The 24,711-nt window shown below is 54.4% G+C and overlaps 1 protein-coding gene across 1 annotated transcript in view; it reads left to right on the top strand.

Moving 5' to 3' along the window:
• Positions 1-24,711, top strand: part of MYH9 (myosin heavy chain 9) — a 91,637-nt gene that overhangs the window by 23,917 nt on the left and 43,009 nt on the right. Inside the window, exons 2-3 of the mRNA XM_036108739.2 lie at positions 8,046-8,397; positions 12,781-12,937. Coding sequence (XP_035964632.1) covers positions 8,065-8,397; positions 12,781-12,937 — 490 coding nt within the window. The 5' untranslated portion in view covers positions 8,046-8,064. The remainder of the gene's footprint in view (positions 1-8,045; positions 8,398-12,780; positions 12,938-24,711) is intronic.

Here is a 24,711-nt window from a genome sequence, read left to right as displayed (position 1 = left end):
TTGTCTAGTGGGTAGAGGCCAGAGATGCTGCTAAATATCCTGCAATACCCAGGACAGCCCCCATGACAAAGAATTCCGTGGCCCCAGGTGTTCACAGTGCTGAGGCTGGGGATCCCTGCCTTAACCCATCACATCATTGTATAGTTCATGAAGAACTGCCCCCTCTTCTCCCTTGGCCTGGTACCACCTCTTCCCCTCCCCAACCAGTACTCTTCCCATCATCTAGGACCCAGTTTACATCTCATCCCTTCCATGAACCTCCTGCCGCTTTGAGTTTTCCATTGACTTACCCCTTCCTCTCTGTTCCTGCAGCGAGTAACTCGTTCCTTCGTCTTTCTTCATTGAGTCTTGTGTTGGTGTTGGCTGTTGACATGGTCCTCCCCTCCACAGCGAAGGTTCCACTGCATTATAAACTTCTTGGGTCCTTTGTACCTTTGTCACCATATTTTTGCACATAGACCCTCAGTATGTATGAGTTCATTGAATCAGTAAATCCTAAGGGGTTTGACAATTTCTGTATTACTTCAGCAGCCGCCTTCATAGAACCTCAGGCACCTTGATAGTTTCGCTTAACTCAGAAGCAATGGCTAGAGGGAGAAAGGAGAAGGGACATGTTCCCCTGTGCTCTCTGGGTTGGGGTGGGGATAAAAAAACAAGCAGAGGAGGTGATGGAGCTGGAAACAGGGCTTCCGGAGTCTGAGCTGAGGTCACTGGGTCTCTGAACTGGGACCTTGGCTCAGAGAACGGAAGTGGCTCACCCGAGGTCAGACAGACCCCTCACCTTTCTTCTAGCACCAGCAGTCTTTAAGGTGGGAGTGTGAAGAGTCCTTGGTACAAAGCAGCACCAGGAGGTGGGGTTTGCAGCTTCAAGTTGGCATGATTAGTGTCTGTGTCCCTGGTTTGCTTAATGAACCAGGGGGTTCTGGGTTTGTGTTCTCCCCAGAGAGCACCAGAGAGCTCCCAGGGGAGGCAGCTGAGGCAGAAGCCCAGCGGCTCTGAGTTTGAACCTGGGTTTTGTGACCCGTGTGGGCGTCGTTGCCCTCACCTGTGGGGATGGTGAGGACAGAGAGCTGCTTCGGACCCTTGGACAGGGTAGCTTTGAGATGGGATGGGAGGACCTGAAGCTCCAGGCCCAGAACTTGGACATGGAAGGCATGACATAGACCCTCGTTGTCTAGGAATGGACAAGCTCGCAGTGTCTGGACCAATGATTTGTCCCAGTCAAATAAATTCTGTCTTTAAGGGGCTAGCTGTTTCTTTTCCAAACAGGCAAGAGTAAAAAGAGAACCAAGCGAAGGGTGGGAAGCTGGGAGGGAGAGAGAGGGGTCCTTGGGAAAATAGGAAGGAGTAAAAGGTCCAGATGGATGTTCGGGGGTGGGGGGCGGGGAAGGGGAGAAGGCAGACAATCAAGGAATTACATTTTGGGTCGAAAGCAGAGGTTTTTGGTCAACCTATTTACTTTCAGTTTCATCATTTCCTGAGAGTCCTAATTTAGCCTCTGGTCGTGTCCTCTCGATTATGGCCTAAAAAGGCAACTACTTGGGTTTCTTGGAGTTGGGCTGGCACCCGCAGGCAGCTGGTGTGGAAAGGGCCGGCCTTCACCGGATCTGCTCTCCAGTGGGGGAAGCTGCCTTCTTGTTCCTTAACTCTTCGCTGGCCTGCGCGTCCCGCAGATTTCCAGAATTCCCTGAGGTTCCCTGATCCGAACCCCCAAGCGTCTTCCTGCAGACGGTTTTCCTAGGGCTGGTGTCGCTGCTGCCACATGGGCGTGCTGCTCACGTGGCCATGCATACCAGTCAACCCTTTTGGAAAGCATTTTGATAATACTTCTCAAGGCCATAAAAATGTCTGGATGTTCCTTTGTTCCAGTAACTCCACTTCTAGGAATTTATCTCAAGGTGGCCCACCATATAAGGAAAAAAACCTAGTTAAGTGGTGGGTTCCCCCCCAAATCACTTTGGAATATTATGCAGCCATTAAAAGTGTTTCCCAAGGAGGCCTTGGAGTCAGGAGTCCTGAATATGAGTCCTCGCTTCTCGAGGTGTGTGACTGAGTGGGATCACTTCCCTCTCAGAGCCTCTCTATCTTTAGCTGGAAAGTGAAGTGTTTGGATGAAAATGATCAAAAAGCAAACTCTGTGGCCCTATGGGGAAACAGTCACAATAAATAGGAAAAATCCACAACGTGAAACCCCATGCTTTGCCTATGATCATTAAAAATCTCAAGTGTTTTCTATGAACAAGGACTAGAAGGACCATAAAAAAAGAGAAAACTGATTTTAGGGGGAGGGTCTCAGGAATTTATGGGGATATTTTTCTTTCATTTTGAAAACTATTTGAGAGAGAGAGAGAAAGCACGAGCAGGGGGAGGAGCAGAGGGAGAAGCAGGCTCCCCGCTGAGCAGGGAGCCCAACTTGGGGCTCGATCCCAGGACCCCCGGGATCAGGACCCTAGCCGAAAGCAGACGCTGAACCGACTGCACCACCCAGGCGCCCCTCATTTTTTTTTAAATTTTTTTATTGTTATGTTAATCCCCATACATTACATCATTAGTTTTAGATATAGTGTTCCATGATTCATTGTTTGTGCATAACACCCAGTGCTCCATGCAGAACGTGCCCTCCTCAATACCCATCACCAGGCTAACCCATCCTCCCAACCCCCTCCCCTCTAGAACCCTCAGTTTGTTTTTCAGAGTCCATCGTCTCTCATGGTTCTTCTCCCCCTCCGATTTCCCCCCCTTCATTCTTCCCCTCCTGCTACATTCTTCTTCTTTTTTTCTTTCTTAACATCTATTGCATTATTTGTTTCAGAGGTACAGATCTGAGATTCAACAGTCTTGCACAATTCACAGCGCTTACCAGAACACATACCCTCCCCAGTGTCCATCACCCAGTCACCCCATCCCTCCCACCCCACCCCCCACTCCAGCAACCCTCAGTTTGTTTCCTGAGATTAAGAATTCCTCATATCAGTGAGGTCATATGATACATGTCTTTCTCTGTTTGACTTATTTCGCTCAGCATAATACCCTCCAGTTCCATCCATGTCGTTGCAAGTGGCAAGATCTCATTCCTTTTGATGGCTGCATAATATTCCATTGTATATATATACCACATCTTCTTTATCCATTCATCTGTTGATGGACATCTTGGCTCTTTCCACAGTTTGGCTATTGTGGACATTGCTGCTATAAACATCGGGGTGCATGTACCCTTTCGGGTCCCTACTTTTGTATCTTTGGGGTAAATACCCAGGAGTGCAATTGCTGGATCATATGGTAGCTCTATTTTCAACTTTTTGAGGAACCTCCATACTGTTTTCCAGAGTGGCTGCACCAGCTTGCATTCCCACCAACAGTGTAGGAGGATTCCCCTTTCTCCGCATCCCCGCCAACATCTGTCATTTCCTGACTTGTTAATTTTAGCTATTCTGACTGGTGTGAGGTGGTATCTCATTGAGGTTTCGATTTGGATTTCCCTGATGCCGAGCGATATTGAACACTTTTTCATGTGTCTGTTGGCGCCCCTCATTTTGAAAACTTTTATATTATATAAAGTTTTTAAAAATTTTTTATTTTAGGGGCGCCTGGGTGGCGCAGTCAGTTCAGTGACTGCCTTCGGCTCAGGTCATGATCCTGGAGTCTAGGATCGAGTCCCACATCAGGCTCCCTGCTCAGCGGGGAGCCTGCTTCTCCCTCTGACCCTCCCCCCTCTCGTGCTCTCTCTCTCTCTCTCATTCTGTCTCTCAAATAAATAAAATCTTTAAAAAAATTTTTTTTAAGTTTTATTTAAATTCAGTGAATTAACATGTAGTGCATGATTAGTTTCAGAGGTAGAGTCTAGGGATTCATCAGTTGCATATAACACCCAGCGCTCATCACATCACGTGCCCTCCTGAATGCCCCTCCCCCAGCCACCGCATCCCCCTCACGCCCCTCCCCTCAGTTTATTCCCTGGAGTGAAGAATCTCTTATGGTTTGTCTCCCTCTCTGATTTTGTCTTCTTTTGTGCAAAGTGTCAGGCCATTTAGCATGGTCCCAGGCCAGGGAGGGGAGAAGTGGCCGCTGCCTCGCTAGCGTCCCTTCCCTGATGCCCCCTTTCATTTCTGACGGCGCTGGACCGTGACGGCTTACTCCATCTGCACCGCTGGCAAGCCCTATGGGCGCACGCACATGAGTCCGCGGCCACCAGGGCCCAGGGGCCTCCCCCCCACCCAGGCGGACCCCGGAGCTCAGCCGCGGTCACTGAATGTGGGTGTTCCCGTCTGTGCTGGTGGGAGGGCTTTAATACACCCCATTGTTCATGGTGACCTCCGTGCCCCGCCCCGCCTCATCCAACCCACGTATTGATCTTGGCGCCGCTGCTAACCCACGTCATTCCAGCAGAGCTGCTGACACCAGAGAGCTCTGTCCTTGGCCTGGCCGAACAGGGCTCAGCCGGGTTTAATGAAAAGTTCTGCTCAGAGAGGGGCAGGGAGGTGAGCAGGGATGCACGCCCTAGGCCTACCATGCATAGGAGCCTTGGCAGCCCCCGGAGGCAGAGGGGTGTAGCCCTCTGTGTTGGCCCAGCCCTGAGGGGTCGCAGTCTGACCCCCCTCCTTCCAGGAAGCGCAGACCCCAGGTCTCATCGGGGTAGACTGGCCTGGAAGGAGGGCAGAGCGAGGCGCCAGGTGGACTTGTCCCCTGCCAACAGCTGCTGTGTTCATGGCCCCCCAGCGCCCAGCCGCCGGTGCATTTCCCGGGGCGGCCGGGTGCCCAGTGCCTGCAGCGCAGAGGGAGCTGCTGTGCCGCCGAGCTGCCCAGCCACCAGATGGCTGCTTTGGGTGGGTCCCCCTACGGCTGCTGTTGTTGGGACGAAGTGAGTCTGATGAGGCCGGAAGTCCTTGCAGCCTTGCCACTGGGCAGCTCTCGTGGACAGTAGCAGGCCACGGAGTGAGAAAGTTCCACTGCGCTCTGCTTTTTGAACCGGCCACGCGGTCCACGCTGGGAAGGCTCACTCAGCCTCCCCGCCTGCCCGACAGCACTCAGTAAATGTGTGTTGAACGCTGTGGAATGTATTCCCTACACTCCCCGTGTCCCACTCAATGTGTCGGCCGAGTCTGACCCGGCTCCAGTGCCAGTCTGACTTCTTCCGTGGGACCCCAGCACAGGTGTGCCAGGGAGAGCCCAGACTGGGGGGCCCAGCGATCTGGGTTAGAGCCCTGCACTGTGACTGGACTGGGCGACTCTGTGCAAGTAACTTGCCCTCTCTGAGCCTGTTTCCTCATTTATAAGTTGGGGATAATAAAAGATCTTTTGCAGGGTGATTGATGGTCCAGTGGGGTTGTTGCTGGTAGGTTACCTAATGACTATCCCCTTTCCCTCCTCTTGGAGGGATCTCGTAAAGGGCAGGTGATATCCTTGGGTGTCTTCATTGGGCTGGAGTAGTAGAACTCATAACCAGCAGGGGACTTAGGGATTTGGGGGGACAGGGTTCAAGTGAATCCCTTTTTGCATGTTGATGGGAGATTGTCTTGTCCATTTTGGGTTTGAAGTTTGCAAAAAGGTTCAGAACCAGCAGCCTGTGAAGCCCTGTGCTCTGTTATCCTTCCAAGTCCTCAAGCAGGGCAGTGGCACGATGATGGGGAGACTGGTTTCGGGAGCCTGGGTCCTAGGACTGAGGAGGCTGCCTGGCTAGTTAGTGGTCAGATGGGTAGCAGAGAGGGAGAGGGCAGCTAGTATGTACTCTGGCAGAGGGAAGCCTTCCATTTGCTTGAATGGCCTGGTGGGCGTGGGAGCCGGGATAGCCGGAAGTAAGCTGGCGTGGCTTGGGGTCTGCAGACTGCCGGGACCCCAGCCCCACAACAGAAGATGAGGCCAGGCCGTCCCTTCCTGCCTTGTGGACTGCTGCTTTCTCTCAGGGGGTGGTCCTTGCAGGTGAATGATGCCCCTGGTCCCCCAAGAGGGGCTGCTAGGGTTTGCTTGGCTGGGAATGTAAACAAAGCCGCCAGCTGAGGTTGCTGGGGAGGCTGCCAGGCTCTGTTCCATGGACTTGCCTTCCCTCCTGTGGGGGTGGGGGGAGGCGAGCGAGCAGATTTCCTGGAAAACAGCCCCTCTCCTGGAACATGTCCAGGGGAGCCCCTTAGTCTTGATCTGGAAAGCATTTAATGAGCCCAGATAAGAAGGCCTGGGCAGCCCAGACTTTTCCTTTTGTTCTGTCCCTCCCAAACCTCCAGCCTCCTTGGTACCCAAGTCCCTGTTGGAATCTGGAAGTGTGAAAGCCTGTGTGACTCTGGATTTGGATCTGGGGTCCTCCTGGCCTCCCGGGCCTGGGGAGGGGGTCTTGACCTCACAAGGGAAAGGCCTTCCTGAGTTGTGAGCCGGGCAGTGAGCCGCTGGGCTGCTCCTCTGGGCTGTGGGCTGGCTCTGTCTCAGACCATGGTTTCAAAGTCCTGCGCCCTGTTTACCTAAACCAGCTGTCCTCCCAGCGGGTCCCGGCCTGAGCCTTTGAGCAGGAATAAGCACTGTGGTTATTCTATGGAAGGGCCACGGGACCAGGAGTCCCGAGTCCCCCCTGGGCAACCACACACAGTTACAACGAGGATTTTTTTTTTTAAATTTTTATTTATTTGAGAGAAAGAGAGCGAGAGCGAGCGAGAGAGAGCATGATCAGGGCCAGAGGCAGAGGGAGAGGGAGAAGCAGGCTCCCTGAGGAGTAGGAAGCCCAACGTGGGGTTCAATCCCAGGACCCTAAGATCATGACCTGAGTCGAAGGCAGACATTTAACCAACTGAGCCACCCAGGCATCCTGAGGATCTTTTTTTTTAAGATTCCATTTATTTATTTGAGAGAGAGAGAGACAGCAAGAGAGAGCATGAGCGGGGAAGAGAGGGAGAAGCAGGCTCCCCACTGAGCAGGGAGCCCCACTCGGGGCCTGATCCCAGGACCCTGGGATGGTGACTTGAGCTGAAGGCAGACACTTAGCTGACTGAGCCACCCAGGCGTCCCAACGAAGATCTTTTGAGATAGCAAAGTGTGTGTGAAAGCATTTCATAAACCATTAAACCACACAGGTGTAAGGGATTATTATTTCATCCTCTTTATTTTGCAAATGAGTTTTGAAAAAAGCAGACACACATGTGCTTAAGTTCTCCTGGACATGGATTTGAGGGCTGCCTTTTGCATTAGTGGCCCAGAAGGGAAGCACTCTTAGAGTTCATGATGTTTCAAATCTTTCGCCTTTTACAGTTCATGATGTTTCCTGGAGCCTGACTTCTTTTCTTCTCGCCTTATTTCTTTGGGCTGTATTATCAAGATGGAATTAGCATCTCTTGGGAACATATTGGTGTGTTGGTTTTTTTGGTTTTTTTTTTCCCCTCTTGGTTAACTCCTTGAAATAAAGTCTTTTAAACTGGCAACTTCCACTATGCGTGGTTTTAGTTCGTTGACTTTTTTGGGGGGCTAATTAGAAACTTGCTTTTGTTGGAGGTCCTCTTAAAGTGTGTGTTCTCTTTCCTGCCTCAGCACGTGTAGCGTGGTGACTATAGTTACATCTGTCTTTGAGACTCAAATTAGGCTCATCATTCGGCACCACGGTAGTTTTTTTTAAGATTTTATTTATTTATTTGACAGACACAGCGAGAGAGGGAACACAAGCAGGGGGAGTGGGAGAGGGAGAAGCAGGCTTCCCGCTGAGCAGGGAGCCCGATGTGGGGCTCGATCTGAGGACCCTGGGATCATGACCTGAGCCGAAGGCAGACGCTTAATGACTGAGCCACCCAGGCGCCCCGGCACCACGGTAGTTTATAGATTAGTTTGATTGTGGATGGATCCTAGGATCTACCTTCCCGTGAATTTCTGACACAATCTCTGATGACAGCTTGTTTCAGTCATGTACATCTTTTCCCCCAAAATGGAGAGCGGGAAGATTCTGGCGGCCATGCAGCCGGGTTTTAGAAGTTTTGCTCTACTCCACTGCTGCACTGTTTGCTGAGGTCAGAGGGGTTCAGTGGGCCTTTGCCTCTGAGGTCGTTGTGTCTCACTTCTCGCCCTGGTTTCTCCCGTAGGTCCTGGCTGTGAATCGCCATGGCGCAGCAAGCTGCCGATAAGTATCTCTATGTGGATAAAAACTTCATCAATAACCCCCTGGCCCAGGCTGACTGGGCTGCCAAGAAGCTGGTATGGGTGCCTTCCGACAAGAGTGGCTTCGAGCCCGCCAGCCTCAAGGAGGAGGTGGGCGAGGAGGCTATCGTGGAGCTGGTGGAGAACGGGAAGAAGGTGAAGGTGAACAAGGATGACATCCAGAAGATGAACCCGCCCAAGTTCTCCAAGGTGGAGGACATGGCAGAGCTCACTTGCCTCAATGAAGCCTCCGTGTTGCACAACCTCAAGGAGCGCTACTACTCAGGGCTCATCTACGTAAGTGGGGCCTGGGGCTGGAGGCGGGAACCCCGGCTCTGTCCTGTCCCCCTCGCCTGCCTGGGCGCTCGTGCTCTGGGAGAGTAGGGGGCTTGAAGAAAGCTGGGGTGACATCCTCGAACTTCGGCAAGCTAGCGTCCTCACGGAATATTCTATTTTTTCTCTGCATAGCCAAAAGCACACCAGGAAACCTGTTTTAGATCGCATGGAGGGAGAATATTATGGTGTGCGTGGGCTGTGCCCACCCACGGGCCTTGGTCCTCGGTCTTGGTGGAGATAGGAAGGGTAGTTCTTTCTGAAGCGAGGGATGCCATGTCCTGGTTTCCCACCTCGTTCCTCCTGCACCACCTGTCCTCTTCCCCCTCCCCTTTTGCCCAGTCTCTTTTTTAGAATCTCTGCCATCTTGTTCTTTTTAGAGGCCTAGTCAGCGTGCCTTTGCTTCCCCAGGGAGTGCGCTTTGAGCAGAGACGAGCATCGAGAGCGAGGCTTGAACCCTCAGTTCTGGCGCCAGGCTTAGCAGCCCAGAATGGCACGTGTAAGGCCCAGAGCATGCAGAGGAGAAGGAGTGGCCCTTTCTGGCAGCCATGCAGCCGGGTTTTAGAAGTTTTGCTCTACTCTTGCTGCACTGTTTGGGCCACCTTTGCAGAAAGACCGCTCATCCCCGTTTTAGAAAACGTCAGGAGAGGAGTGTTTTCCTATCTCCTGTGTAATAGGCTCCACAATCTTAATGGTCCTAGGGTCACAGAGTTCTTTCTGATTCTTATTTCTTCTGCTTAGTTCCAAGGTATTTCCTTCTAGTTTCATCTCAGGTAGGGAAGAAATATCTGGCTCTAATTATTCCTAAAATAGCTCCTTGTTTAAATATGCTGTTATATTCACCTTGGCCTTCTTGGTGTTGGAGCTGAATAAAACATTTCTCAAAATGTGTTTGAATTGGAGGAAGAAAACATCTCGAGAGTTTTATAACCCTCTTAATGGGAAGACCAAGCCTCGGACCCAGGGGTTGGCTCATGATCACACACGTAATAAAAGGACGTGCTGGGCTTATCCTGGTACAGGGATGGTGAGGGGCCCCCAAAGAGTCAGCCATTTTATTTTCTGTACAATCTCAGGCCGACGTCAGCACACGTTTCCACAGGGCCCTTCCCCACCATACTGGACTGGTACTTCTGAGTGCCCTGCAATGTGCCAAAGTCCTCTGTGGAGCCATGGCCCATCTTGGATTGTCCAGAGCTCCTGACTGGGCGGATTGCGTGCCAGCGCTGTGTTACCTTGCTCATTGCTAAATTGGTCCATGATAACGAGGTTCTTGTTTCCTGCCATTGATGACCTCTCTTTGGGGATGAGCCTGATTAGTCAGGACCTACCAGTAAGGACATACACAGAATGGTCTTTCTGGAAGAGTCGTTCTTTGTGGACCAGCTTAGTCCGGCCTGCTGATATGGCAGGTGGGGAGAGCTGAGGCCCAGAGAGGGCCAGAACCCAGCGCAGGGTCAGCCTGAGACTGAGCTCGGGTTTCTTGACCCTCAGCCTGGCTCTCTCTTTCTTGGTGAGAACACTGTATGGACAAAATTAAAAGCCTCTGTCCCTAGGGATCTTGACCACTGAAATTCAGAATTTGGCGACTTGCAGGAAAACGGGGGGCCTGGAAGGAAGCATTGCTTGTCTGTTGGGGCAGCTGGAAGCCGAGTCCCATTGTCTGGGAGTGGGACACCCCCTCGGCAGCCTCCATAGCTTATTGTACCCACCCTGCTGTGCCCCGGAGCCGACAGGGGCTCTGCTCAGGGAGGCAGAGTGGTGAAGGGCATGGGAGGTGGAGCCTCCAGGACCTGGTTCAGATCCTTTCCTGGCCACACGACGAGGCCACGAGGAGCCTCACTTCCTCCCTGGTGAGACGTGTGCAAGCGCCAGCCCACATCTGCTTCACAGCAGGGCTGGGCTCCGTAGCTGTTGCTGTTCTTAGTGAAGGTAGCTGGTCCTCTGCGTGGCCTTCACTGGTGTCTCTGTTCAGCTTGTGTCCTGCTAGGGATTTGCTGAGTGTGACACACGCTGGGGGGCCTGCAGTGGCCTGTATCAGCTGGCTGCAGTCTGCTCTCCCACAAGGGGAGATGTTAGTGAAGTGCGTTCAATGTTAGTGGCTTCATCTTTCCTCTGAAAGCGTGGGTTTTACTCTGGAGGCAGGCAGAACTCTTTGGTTGGAGGCATTCATTCCTGTTTCTGTCACCTCCCGTGTGCAGTTCCTCCTGCCTCAGACTAGCCTCCTTCCTAAGTATCTTCCCCAGAAGGGAAGTCGATTGTCTCTGCAATTGCCCTAATGGGGACCCCAGCAGGTGCAGAGCTGTGGAGGGGGGGAGCAGGGAGCAAAGCCGCTGGGCAGGGGTTGCTGCCTCATTCACGGTCCACCTCTCTCTGCACACGACGTTCCAAATTGCGACCCGGGAGCCTTTGTGCAGTGTGTTTGCCTGGTGTTGTGGGCGGTGTGGCTAATCCTGAGCCACAGCTGCTCTGTCTGTTCCCCGGGGGGTGAGGCCTTGGGATAGGGGGCGGCTGGGCACAAAGAGCCTCTGTGGCCCGTGAATGGAGCAGCTCCCTGGCGTGGCCATGGGGGGAGCAGAGCCACTTGCTCTGTGTCTGCACGTCCACGAGCATCCAGAGGGAGGCTCGAGGGCAGGTGTGCATCCTCCCACCTGAGCTGCAGGGCTCACGCCCGCTGGTTTGATGGGATTAGCTCAGAGAACTCTGAAGCTCTATAGAGAGAACCATCCACAGGACCGTCTGCTCACCCAACTGTCAGAAAGCCTTGCCCTAGGAGCCCCCAGTCCCCTTCTGCTCTCATGACCAGCTGTTTGCAAACATCTGGCCCTGAGGCACGCCCTAAAAGTGTGGCCATGTGTCCTTGGCTTTCATCGGGCTGATTTCCTAGAGTGTGGGTTTTCTCAAACCCCAGGAACAGAGCTCAATTGTTCCTGAGCTCCTGGGATGACCTCACTGCTCCCTGGCCTTCTACTTCACCCCAGCAGTCCCACGGAGGGAAAACCAGAAGTCTCCCGCTTTTCTCTCATCTCCCTGTGATACCCGCACCGCAGGTGGCCCACACCGCGTCCCGACCTCTTTGCTTCGGAGCTTTCCCGGTCCCTTGTGAAAGAGGAGTTGGAGGGAAAACAAATGGCTGATTATCCCGGTTAGAAAGAAACTCGAGGGCCCCGAGTCCCCGCCTCCCAGCAGAAGAGGCGGCCAAACACACTCGGTCATTTCCAAAACTTGGCGGCTCTTCCCAGCCAGGCCCCTGGAAGTTACTGGGCCCCTCCCAAGTTCTGCTTTTAGTCTTTAAGTTCAGCTTGGGAAGTCCAAGTGCCATAGCCCTTGGCCATGGCTGGGAAGGGCCTTTGACCTCCCGACTGGTCCCCGCCTGGAACCCGCCTTTAGGTTCAGCCACTAGATCCGTCTTCAGCTGGGGCGGGGCCGGAGAGGGGCGGGGCCGGAGGGGGGCGGGGCCGGAGAGGGGCGGGGCCGGTATGGTGCGCAGCGCCCCTTAGGTGCCGGCTGCTGTTGGAATGAGGGGCGCCACCATGGGCAGTGAGGTAACGTGATGATGAAAACAAAAAGACAAGAGTTCAGAGAACTGGCCCCTGACCAGGAAGATGCCTCATGACCTTCAGCTGTCATGACACCAGCTGGCTGCAGGTGTGTGTGAATCATGGCTGCTTTGGGGCCTGTGGCATATTGTCCTCGGAAGAGGGTGTTAGGGTTGCTCTAGAGGCTTAAACACAGCTGTACCCCCCCAACTGAACACCTGTCACAGGGTTTAAGTTTTTGAGGGATTGTCATGTGAATGTCTCTAGAAGATTCGAGGGAGAGAGCTGTCAGTGATATGCTAGCCCAGAAAAGATCTGGTTGGGTGGGGAGTGCCACGAGTTTTTCCCAGTCCTGGAAAAGTTGAGGCTTGAATATCTCTATGAGAGTCCTTCAGGGTAGAATACTTTGTGTTTCTGCACAGTTTGCTTGCTGCAGCGAAATCCTTTTCTCTTTGTGCATCTCACGATGACAGACACATTTCTAATTGTCCTTGGATCTGAGTTTTGTAACTGGACTTCTGCTGTCTGCGAGGCCTGCTGTGGGTCTTGCCCGAGGCGCCTGCTTGTTGGCACGCAAAGCTGGCAGCGGTCACGCAGTTGAGGGAGGACCCTCACCAAAGGAGCAGAGCTGGGGGTGGTGCCCCTCCACCTGTAGCAGACGGGGAAGCAGGGAGTGGGGGGCTGCGCGGGGGGGCTTTCACGTCAGCCCGACTCCGGGTCCTTGGCGCAGACACTTTGCCACGAAGTTTGCACACCACTGAGACTCAAGACTTCCTAACCTGTTTCTGTTTGCTGCTCTTTTCTTTAGACCTATTCAGGCCTGTTCTGTGTGGTCATCAATCCTTATAAGAACCTGCCCATCTACTCCGAAGAGATTGTGGAAATGTACAAGGGCAAGAAGAGGCATGAGATGCCCCCCCACATCTATGCCATCACAGACACCGCCTACAGGAGTATGATGCAAGGTGAGTGCTCGGCCTTCCCCTGCAGCCTCGTGGACACCTTTGCAGGTGCTCATTCACGTTCAGTGTCATGGTCATCTAGGGGCTGGATCAGCGTTCACGGCCCTTGTGGTGGTGCAGTGCATCGCGGAGGTCTCTGAGTCAGTGTGTGAGAGCCAAGGCTAATGGCTATCAAAGGACATATTTATATGTTGAGAGAATGTTCTAGAAGCTTTAAAAAATACACTTCCTAATTATGGCCATTTCTCATTCTTGTAAAGACTCTCTGTGCCAGTCCCCTCACTGCCAGGCCCCTTCTTCTGCCAGATACTCCCTTTCCTCCTTATTTTTCACGTCTTTTCTCTTGCTCCTTCCCCGTAGTCTGGAAACGTGCTTGGGTTTTTCCCATCTTTAAGAAACAGACACTAAATCTCTCCTGGATTCCGCACCCCTGTGGTTTGTCTCTGCTCTCTCTCATCACAGTGGAGCTTTGCAGAGGAAGTGTCTGCTCCACAGGCCTCCCCACCTTCTCCAGACTGTCCGACCAAGGTTACCCTCCCTTCTGCGTTGCTAAATCCGTGGTACTCATGTGTTCTTATCTTACCTAACCTCTCCCCAGCGTTGGACAATCTTCACCACTCCTTTTGAAAGCCCTTCCTTCCTGTGTGACCGTCTCTCTGGTTCTCCTGATCTCTGCCCGCCCCTCTGCGTGGTTCTCTCCTGCCTCTCCCCTGCCCCCGCACATCTGCCCCTCAAGGTCTCGCTGCTCTCTCTGGTGTTCCTCTGGATGACAGACCCATCCACTTGAGTGGCCTTGCTGGCACCTTCCAGCTGAGGACTGGGACTGTCGCCTGATCAGTGCCGGCCCCTTGTCCCTGGCTGCCATTTCTCCAGCCACCCAAGCCCAGAGTCTGGCTTACTCCTCCGCTCTCTGCTCTCTTTTCTCAAGTCCGTCAGCACCGTCTATAGGTTTTATCTCTTTTCATATTTCTGCTCCCCTTACCCCTCTCTTATCCTGTGGCCCTGACCTCAGTTACGGCCTCCAGGGGTGTTCGCCTGCATTGTCGCTGTGACCTCTTAACCTTCACTCTTAATAGAGCCCTCCCTCTACTTTGAGCAGAGGGTCATCTTTCTAGAATGTAAATCTGATCAAACCCCCTGATTTGAAATCTTGGAAAGAAATCTCGAAAAGGCTCCTCATGTCTCCAGAGGTAACCCCTGAACCCGCTAACAGCACACAGTGCCCTTTGTAATTGGCTTCCCGCCTACCCCTGACTTTGCCGCCACGTGGACCTGCTTACCTTTCTCTCCCAGGCCTTCCTGCGTCCAGCCGCCCTGCCCACGCTGGCTGCTTGCAGGGCCTGGCAAGTCCCGAATCTCCTGCTAAAGACAAGAACTGAAGCATGCCTGCCCTCCAGGGAGGATGTCTGGGCTAGATTTGGTGATACCTTATTTGACTTAGGTGTTTACACATTTGTTTTTCTCTTCCTAGATGTGGACGGGGCCCATGTTGCCTTTATATTCTCAAGCTCAGCCAGGTGCTTGGCATGTGGTAGCATTTCATGTAATTCCCAGTCAAACCCAACTTCTAGGTGGGGGGCTTGTGCTCACAACATCATATTGATAGTGGTTTCTCAAATCCTCATACACGTGCATGATTTCGTTCTTTGAACTTTGCAGTGAAGCTGGGCAGCTGTGGTCGAGAACCTTGTTGCATTAGCAAACTTTATCCCTGGTGTAGTGGTTTGAAGGGGCGATGAGCGGTCTGTCTCGTACTGTACACACAGCGTTGCGGGGAAGGCATTTCTTTTTTTTTTTTTTTTTCTTAAGATTTTATTTATTTGACAGAGACACAGCGAGAGAGGGAACACAAGCAGGGGGAGTGGGAGAGGGAGAAGCAGGCTCCCCGCTGAGCAGGGAGCCCGATGCGGGGCTCGATCCCAGGACCCTGAGATCATGACCTGAGCCGAAGGCAGATGCTTAACGACTGAGCCACCCGGGCGCCCAAGGGGGAAGGCATTTCATTGCCAAGCTTGATGAATTATGCAGGACATACAAGTTTGGCCTAGCCTTTGGCTTCTGTTTATGTCTGTGAAAATTTCTGGAGGAATCCAGCCCTTTAGTTTTAAAGTAGGATGTCTGTTTCAAAAGTGCTAACTAAAGCAGTCTGGTGGGAGAACATTCTGTGAGATTCCAGAAGAGCCTGAGTCTGTGTCTCTAGAGGTTATGAGTCAGTTTTCTCATAGCTGTCTTAATTGGCCTGGTACAAGTTCACCCCGGAGTCTTCCTGAGCTCTGTGCTGCTGAATTAGGGCACATTCCTACCCCAGGATCCTGGATTTGAACAGTTTCCGAGCACGCGGGCTTCCTTCACTTTCAGGCAAGCCATTATGGCAAGAACAATGTCGTGACGCAGAGCACAGCACCAGCAATCAGAGTCCTTGGAACTGGACTCCCAGCCTTTCTTCCGACAGGCTGCACGACTCCTTCTTAAAGAGATTTGTCCAATTTTTATCCAACAACAAAAACAATTTGAGGGGCAAAAGCCAGCGCAGTAGGGTTGGTGGACATTGGAAAAAAGAAGGGGATGAGCAGAGGGCTGGAGCTTTCCTTTGTGTTGACCAGGAAGTCTCGGCTGGAACAGAATGGCCTTGATAGGAAGCAGGGAGCTCCCCAAATTATGAGAGCAAGTGGGCGGGTGTTTCATCCTTTGCAGACTAGGGATGGAAATCCATTGTGGGCCCAGGAAGCCAGAATGATCTGTGCGGGTGCAGGGTCCCCGTAGTTTCTAGCCCTCAGTCCGCGAGTCTTTTCCTCCCCTCTGTGTAATGCTGGACTCGCTGCAGCCCTGAGCCCCCATGGGGACCGACTGAGAACATTTCCAAGTCTCTTCTCGTTGTACACGGCTGACCTGCAAAACAGCAACAGCCTTCTTGTTCTTGGAGCAGAGAGGAAGTTAATTAACAGAAGTTGCTCCCATCATGAAAAGAAGGTTCACCAGTAAAGAAAGTTCCAGAGAGGAGCGGTGGTTCTCGCCCTAAGTTAGGTGTGGATGGTGGTGCGTCGGGGTTAGTGGGCCGTGAGGATGAGCTCCTTAGCGTGGGCTCTGCAGGAAAACAGGGTTGCTCTCTGCCACTCACCTCTGAAAAGCCACAGCCAGCCCGTTCCTTTTCTGTTTTTTCTCTAAACAGGAACTAGGAAAAGGTTTCCTCCCTGAACCGCCCGAGGCTTATGACATGCTAGCCAAATAGGGTAGTTGGTGTCTTTGGGGACTTTTATGAGATAAGTTCTTTGCCTGTTCCTGGGACCTCCGTGGCTTTCATCTCCTAAATGCTCTGGTTTGCCTGTGAGTACTGATGTGTGCCTCTTGTCCTGCGGTTCGTAGTGATAGTGTTCGTTTTCATTTTCAAAAAAGCAGCCCAGGGGCGCCTGGGTGGCTCAGTCGTTAAGCGTGTGCCTTCGGCTCAGGTCACGATCCCAGGGTCCTGGGATCGAGCCCCGCTTCGGGCTCCCTGCTCATCGGGAAGCCTGCTTCTCCCTCTCCCACTCCCCCTGCTTGTGTTCCCTCTCTCATTGTGTCTCTCTCTGTCAAATAAATAAAATCTTAAAAAAAAAAAATCAAAAAAGTAGCCCAGTTTGGATGATAAATTATATGGTCACTCTACCTGTTTGTCAGACTAAGCCAGGGTTTCTCAAACGTGGCAGCTGTTGACTTGGGGCTGGAGAGTCCTCCCTTGGGGGTGGGGGGCTTGTCCTGTGCATCATAGGATGTTCAGCAGCAACGTGGCCTCAAACCGCCAGATGCCAGAAGCTCCCTCCCTCTCCATGGTGACAACCAGAAACGTCCCCAGACATTGCTACCAAATGTTCCCTGGAGGGCAGAACCACCCCCACTGGAGAACCACTGGACGAAGCCCTGCAGATTAGTTTTATTGAGTGTCGACTCCCGTGGATCAATAGTGCCTCGGGCCCTGGCTTGCCAAGGAGCCAAGACTCAATGCCAAGGAATGTTGGGATAGACGAGTGCTGTCTGCCGTGGGCACGGGATGGGGCATGGCAGCGTTCGGCACCCTGGAGTAGTCCGTGGAGCCAGGAGGTAGAAAGTGCCAGAACACCATGAGGTCCAGTACGTGGTTCTGGCACTGGAGGAACAGGCAGCCCGGGTGGAGGGACGAGACGTGTTTGTACCCAGACACCTGGGGCCGCAGCTATGTAACGAGACAAGCTGCTGCTCACACCTGCTACCAGCCAGGCCGCAGCAGGTGTCAGGCATCTTGGGAGTTGGGGAGGAGGCGTGGTCGGGAAGGTACTGCTGAGGTCGGATCCTGTGCAAAGGCCCGCGGGCATGTGTCAGTAAGTGGTTCTGGGGCAGCCTGGACGTGCCCGGCAGTTTCGTTTGTTTTCCTCCTCGAGCTTGGGTTTAATTAAAGTTGTGGCGACTTGGTTGGTTCACCCTCCACTCCCAACCCTGGCTTTTCCGTTTGGTTAGTTTGTTGTCCTGGCCATTAATGGGTCTCCCTGCCTCAGGGATTCTTTTTTTTTTTTTTTTTAAAGATTTTATTTATTTATTTGTCAGAGAGAGAGAGAGCACAAGCAGGGGGAGTGGCAGGCAGAGGGAGAGGGAGAAGCAGGCTCCCCGCTGAGCAGAGAGCCCGATGTGGGGCTTGATCCCAGGACCCTGGGATCATGACCTGAGCTGAAGGCAGACGCTCAACCGACTGAGCCACCCAGGCGCCCCTGCCTCAGGGATTCTGTAAAGGCAGGCGCGGAGGAGGGGCTTGAACTCCCTGTGGCTGTCCCTGGTGGGGCGTGGGGGCAGGAGAAGCGAGTGGTCTGTAGAAGGTGTGACCGGGTTGGGGAATGGCGCGCCTGGCTTCCTGTGGGACCTGGCCTTCCGGGGTCCCCCTGCGGCGGGGGTAAGGGTGTGTGCGTGTTCTTAGAGGAGAACCGACCCGTTGAAGGATCGACTTGAGCACAGTCCTCTCCCCAGCAAAAGGAGGAGAAAACCTCTTCTCTGTTGATTAGGTAGAATGCCAGGTTTGGTTCACTTTGGGCAACTTCATGGTATTTTAATGAGCTCCCAGCATTTCTGGGGGTGGGGGGAGTGGCAGCAGGGTCTGCCTTCATTCCAGGCCTCAGCTAATCTGAGAACTATTTAACCCTTTGCTCCATGCCAGTCCCATCTCTGCTCGGCGGAAGCTGCACAGGAAGGGGCTGGTCACCAAGCAGTCGCTCGGTGTCCGGTGGACGTCCGAGCTCTGTCAGTGGTTGACCTTCGTGGGCCGGCGAGGGGTAGAATTCTAGCGCTACCTTCACATCTGAACATGAGCCTTCTCATTCACAGGTGAAGGGAGGGATAGGCCCAGAAATACACGTTACTGACTTGTCCAGTGCCCGCAGTCAGCCCTGGAAGCCAGGGTCTCCTGATGGCCGACCCGGTGCCTGTCCCCTGGGGGCACCGTTGCCCCTCGTTCTCGAGTTTCTGTTTGGAGGACGGCTGGCTGGCTGGAGGCCCTCACTCGCTGTCCACATTCTCCCTGCCAGTTGCCCCCGTGGAGCTGTCTGCCTTCCGAGGCCTTTCTGAGGGGAAAAAAAGGCGCCGTGTGGGTGCGGCACTGGGGAAATGCTTCCAGGGGACAGTGAAGCATGACTGCGAACACGCTCACCAGGACAGGCGGCTGAGGAAGCCACAGATGGGATGACTCCTGGAGCAGGAATGCGCCGGCCCAGAGGCTCGGGCCCGGCCCGGCAGCCCTGCCTGCCGCCGCACACACAGGCCCCGCTGCCGGCAGGGAGGTCGGGAGCCAGGCCCCCACTGCCCACGCCCCAGGGTCGCGCTCCGGGCCTGCACGGTCGCCGGTCACCTGGCCCCACCTGGAGGCGGTCCTGAGGGGCAGGGAAGGGCACCGGAGGAGGAGGAGGGAGAGAGCCCGGCCGGAGCAGGGAGCCCCAGCGAGCCTGGGGGCTGCGGGCCAAGCGTGAGGGGCTTTGACCAGTGGCACAGCGCCTCCACAGTAGGTCGCCAGCCCCAGTTCGCGGGGCCTCTGTGAGCCTTAGCCTTAGGAGCGACGTGCCTTGTGAGCAAGACCCGTGCGGAGAAGAGCGCGCTGGGTTCGCACTAGATTTGGGCTGGGGCCTGGCTCTGTCGGTTCCTGCCTGACTGGGGGCCGCTTTCACGGCCTTGTCGGCCTCCCGGCTTAATGAACCCTCCCTGGAGGGTCACTGCAGGCATGAAACAAGGCGCGTGTGTCGGGTGCCTGGCCTGTAATGGACGAGTGCCCTCTGGAAGGTAGCCGGAGGAGTCTGGAAATGCAGCTTCTTGACCGAACCCTCCCCTGCCCTCCGCGTACTGCGTTCTCTCCCTCCACGCTCCCGCTCGCCCAACGCAGGTGATAGCCAAATGCTTCCTCCAGGCCGCCTTCTTAGTCTCCTCCAAGAGCAGCCTGCAAGAGTTGGGGCTCGGGGGGCAGCGCGCACAGGAAGTGACTTGCCAGCTGCCTCCCTGCAGCGGCCGCATAGCACACGGGCGTGCGCGGGCAGACACCGTCTCCAGCTTGTCCCATCTTGTCCACACCCCGAGCGGGCCGCAGGAGGCCCATGGGCCGATGTGGCTTCGGTGGGGCTTCAGGAGCACATCATGACTGAAGGGGTCCCCTGTCGATTTGTGGTGGGGACCCGGGGTGCCGCACTGTGACCCGCAGCCCTGGGCCCAGCGGAGCCCGGACAGGGAGGGGGCTGCATTCTCCAACAAGCCGATCCCAGGAGGCTGCTTGGCCAGGCCCCCACCCCCGCAGAAGGAAAGCCCAGTCCTTGGAATGAGGCTGCTTAATTATAATGTGGGCATGCCTGTCAGTCTCATTTCTGTAGAATCTTCTTTCTAGAGGAGGAATCTGTGGCTCATGGATCCTTTTTCAAGGATTCAGCTTTATTTAGGCTTACTTTTCTGTTTGATTTTTAATTCAACCCAGTAGGCCCACTGTGCTTTGCGCTGGGCCACTGGAAGTGGGTGACAAGAATGAAGTGCCCTCCTGGACCCTGAAATTTTGAGGGTGGTTGAAAACTTGGCTCAATGTCTCTGTGCCCGCCCCACCCCTCACCCCCAAAACAACCAACCAAAAGTCACCTGCAAAGTCTGTAATGGCTGAGCCGCTTTGTGCGTTTAACCTCCCTGGGCATGTACCTCGCTGCTTGTGAATGCTGCTTACCAGCCGTTTTTCCTGTTCTCTCAAGTTCTGGCTCCAAGACTCCAGCAGAGCCTTGTGCCAGGAGGCCAGGACTTGAACGTTGGTGTGTTCGGAGAAAAGGGTTGCTTTCCTTCCCCTGCCTGATTTCTGGAATTAAGCTGTCAGATGAGAACAAGACTAATACTCTAAAACTAAAGAGAAGTAAGAGAGCTGAAGTCTGCAGGCGTGAAAGTCGGGATTCTCTAAGTGGCTTCTGTAAAATTTTTTTGGTCTTGACTAAGGCTTGTTGGCCCAGTGTCCACCTTTGCAATAAACTCTGAGGATCCTTGGTGTTCTTTTGGCCGACAGCCCAGGCTGACCAGGGCCCAGGGTGTCATTCCAGCCAGACTTTGTGACTTGATGAAGATCTGTCTCCACCCTGAGCTGGTCCACAAATACAGTAGGGCCAGGGTCTAAGCTGAAAGCCAAGGATGGAGGTCGTGTCCCAGGAGCGAAACCTGGCCTGAGAGTTACCACCACGCTTCTCATCGCGTTTTATCGCCCCTTCTCAAGACAGCTGGAGCCACTGGCTTCCTGAGGATGCATCTCTACGTGGCATTACTGTTCACCTCCTAGCACAGATGTTCCTGCATTCTCCAACAAGCCTGGTGAAACTCATCATGGGGGGGCTATTTCGAAAAGCCAGGCCTGCTTATTCTCTGACTTGGAGCCAAATGTGTCCTGAGCTCTGCCTGGCGGTGTCCACCTTGTTCCCACGGTCCTGTTGTCCTTCCTTCCTGTGCTCCCTTCGTCCCTCCCCGACAGCCCAGCCCTCTGCAAAGCTCTGAACGGGGGCTTGTATGGGACTCAGCTGCGGCCCCCGCCCCCCGCATTGTTCCCTGAGTGGAATGCGGTTTAAGAGCAAGGCAGACTGACCTCCCAGTGTCCGGTCTCTCTGAGTGTCCCGGTGGCGTTTGCTGAGGGCTGTCAGCACTCACGTGTGACTTTTGAATTTCCCTCCACCCTGACAAACCTGTCAGCACTGTCTCAGCAGCAGCCCCACACAGAGAACATTTTCACTCCCAGCCCCGCCCGTGGACAAGGTGTCTGAACAGCCAGCAGTGGTTTCTGGCAGGTCTGCCTGTGCGCTGGGAGTTCACCTGTGTGAGCAGCTGGGTGCATTTTGGCCGAGAGAGGGCTGGTTTGGGGCCTCGCCTGCCCTCTACCATAATGAAAGTTAAGTGCAGTCCCCAGGGCTTCTTTCTAATTATCGAGGGTGCCTGATGGGGGAGGCGCCCGTTCTCGGCCTCCTGCAGCTAGAGACGTGGGCCCCCTCCACAGGGTTCAGACACGGCCTCACCTGGGGGGGAGCGTGTGGGTGGAGACACTGGGCCAAGTCCAGCTGCTTTCTGGCTGGGGTTGCTGCTGATCCAGCATCTCCCTGGTCTGGGCCTACCTTTGTGCCATGGAGAGAACACGTGTGTGCTTGGGAGCCACCGGGGGGGGGGTGGCTTAGCAGCAGAGGCCCTGGGACCCAGGGGGGCCTGAGCCTGTGCTGACACGGAGCATCCATCTGCATTTCTCACCTCTTGACTCGCCTCCCAAGCGCCTGTAACCCAAGCTCGTGAAGGGGGCTGGCTTTGGGGAAAGTCCCAGATGAGTTGGTAAGGCCCCCAAAACACTTCCCACGAGAGTGGACGGCTCCTTCTCTGCAGCACCGAGGCAGGCCTGCTGGTGGCCCAGGGCCTTCCCAGCCCCCAAGTTCTGAGCTTGAACCCACAGGTCTTTCCGTGTTTCAAACTTGGTGAAAGGCTTTGCATTTTGGCCCATGAGACCCTGACACTCATGGGGATCTGCGGAGAACTAACTCTGGAGTCTAGGAATTGGCCCTGGTTGGCCCAGTGCTTCCTGTTCCAGGTGATGGGGAGCGGGGGTTCGCACAGTGAGCGACCCCAGGGTGGTGGAAAGTTGAGGTCTGTTTGTCATGGGTCACCCCGTCAGCCTCAACCCCATGCAGGCGTGTCACCCCACCTGAACCTGCTCTTTGCTTTGCTTTTTTCTTGGCCCATGTCCATTGCTCAAGAGGCCTGGGTGATTTGAACACAGGTCCCAAGGGCAGGGCGCTCTTCCAGGTGTGACCCCAAGAGCAGCCCTGCAGGAACCCCGGGAGGCCTTATCTCAGTGAGCATTTTATGAGTCAGTCCCAGCAACGGCTGTTGGTGGACCAGGCCCGGTCTCTTCCTTCTGTGCTTCCTGTCGGGGCTGATGTCACCACTCTGCGAGGCTTGTGGCCTTTTATGGACAAGAATCGGCAGCTCCTCTCATGGAGGAAGTGAGTGATGAATAAAGCCCCTAGCATAAGTTTATACCTGAGGTGAGATACCTGGGGTCAGGTTTCCCCTCCTCCCACCTGAGCTGGGCCTTCCGAGCTGGCTGGAAACACCTTTCTGTGTTGAATGTCTGTATCAGCTCTGAAAGCCCTCGGGAAGTTTGGGGTTTAAAATAAAATCAGGAGAGGGAATGGCCTCATCACTGAACATGTAACTTAAAACCTTTTTTGTTGTTCTGTGGAGGGTGCACAGTGGAGAGCTCCGGAGGTGCAAAGGGCCTGGGGTTATTAAGGACAGTGCTTCCAGGTGCCTGTGCTGTCCTGCGTGCTTCAGGCACCGATGTCTTTCAGTCCTTAGAGAGGCCCTGCTGGTGAGGCCGTGGCCTCTGATTCTGAGAGGTCAAGGGGCCAGGCATCTCCAGGGGGGAGTGCAGGGCGGAAATCGGAATGCGGCCTCTGCCTTCTGTCGCTGCTCCGGGCGCCTGGACAGTGGTCGTCGAAGTGTGCTCTGACGAACCCTGTCTCCACCACCCAGACGGCTCTGGTGTTTATCTCCTATTCTTGAAAGGGGGAATTCGAGAAGATTTCATCCAAGGAAAGGCTGTTGCTTCTCTTAAAGAGTAGAAAAACCACGATGGGGAGATTCATAGTCCTGTCTCTCCCCAAGTCCCACCAAGTTAGGGACCGGGCAGGAGGGGTTCAGGAGCCTCAGTCAGGCTAAGGCCTTCATCCCAGCAAGGAACCCGTTTCCCAGAACTGGGTTGTCTCTGGAGGGTGCACTCCCGTGGTTCCATGGGGTTCCTGTCTGGCTGGCTGTCTCCTGGTGTGGTGGAAGAAAGGGCATTTTCAAGTAAGCCTTCAGTCCTTATAGGCCCAAATAAGGACTTCAGTCAGAACAGAGCGGGCTGAACTCTGTGTGCTTGAGGTGACCGTGTGGGGAAGGGCTGAGAGAGAGGGTGTTATGGAGGGTCCCCGCTGGAATGCACCAGGGGTGTGGCAGAGTAAACTGAGTCAGGCAGAGAGCTTACTGGTTGCTGAGAATTCTAACCATCCCAGTACCCAGAACAGATGCTTCTGAGCTCAGGAACAAGTCCAGAAGTGCTGTGAGAAGAGACACATGCAAACCAGGGACAGTGTGCCTGCCTTATCCATTGCCTCGGGTTATTGTGAAACCACCAGATAACAGGCCTAAACCCACTGTAAGAATTGAGGAGACCTTTCCAGACTTATGGGGCCACGGTGTCCTTCACTGCAGGCAGGTGGATTTGGGGTGCCAAGTGGTGGGGACAAGAGCTGAGGAAACGTGAGGGGCCTCCATCGGTTTTCCTCTGCAGAAGCATTTGCCCAAAAGAACATCCTGGCAAAGTGAAGTAAGGCTTCTTTAAAGTGTAAAATGAAAGTATGGGCGTGTTTCCTTTTAGGCTGTGCTGACCCTGGTGCTTCAGGTATTGGAGGTGAAAGGTCAGGAGAGGAAGGCCTGGAGATGGTGGGGGGATGGAGATTGCATAGAGTTTGGGGCTAGAATTGCAAATTGAAGTGCGTGCAGGCCTCTCTGTGTGTGTGTGTCCACGCACGTAGCTGTATGTGCACCTGTGTGTGCACCCCCACATACGTGTCTGTGGGCATGCGTGTGCATACTCTGTGTACACGGGCTCACGCACATCTGTGCCAACGCGTGTACGTGTGTCCCCGCATGCCCACGTGTCCCCACGCAGCTTGTCCATGTCTGTGTGCATGTGTGTCTGCACACGTGCGTGCGTGCGTGTGTGTGTGTGGGCGGGCTCTGCTTCCTGTTGTTCAGCAGCCCAGCATCTGACTCCTCCTCACACAATTAGAGGAATTCCAGCCATCCCAGGGACGGGGCCTGGACAGCCCTGGGAAAACGGTTCCTTCTGAAAGGGATGGGAATGTTTCCTTTTATGGTAGCCTCGCCGGCACGCGCAGGTACATTCTTGCCCGATTGTGGAGCGGTGACTAAACATGCCCGCAGCTGGGGCCGGCCCTGGGGAGGTGCAGCGGGGGAGGCCAGGGCCGGGGATCACAGCCCTGCTCGTTCCAGACCTTGCTGGTCACCGTACTGACCTCAGGGGGCAGGTGATGGAAACGGCCCTGTCTCCCCCAGCCCTTCGCCCCCGCCGCCTCCCTGTCCTTTCTGTCTTAGGAGACTGTGGAAGTTCCTCCAGCTCTTGCTGCAGGGTCTTGGACATTGCTTTGTGGGAACGTTGAAGCAGGGGGAGTGGGGAGCAAGGTTGCTGACGGGGGCCTGCTCTGAGCAGGTCCACAGCCGTGTGCAGGGGGTGGGGTGTG

The sequence above is a fragment of the Halichoerus grypus genome, chromosome 6 (genome assembly GCF_964656455.1).
Source record: "Halichoerus grypus chromosome 6, mHalGry1.hap1.1, whole genome shotgun sequence".
In the NCBI taxonomy this organism is placed as follows: domain Eukaryota; kingdom Metazoa; phylum Chordata; class Mammalia; order Carnivora; family Phocidae; genus Halichoerus; species Halichoerus grypus.
Note: the sequence above shows the minus strand (reverse complement) of the source record. Positions and strands in the feature narration are given on the sequence as shown.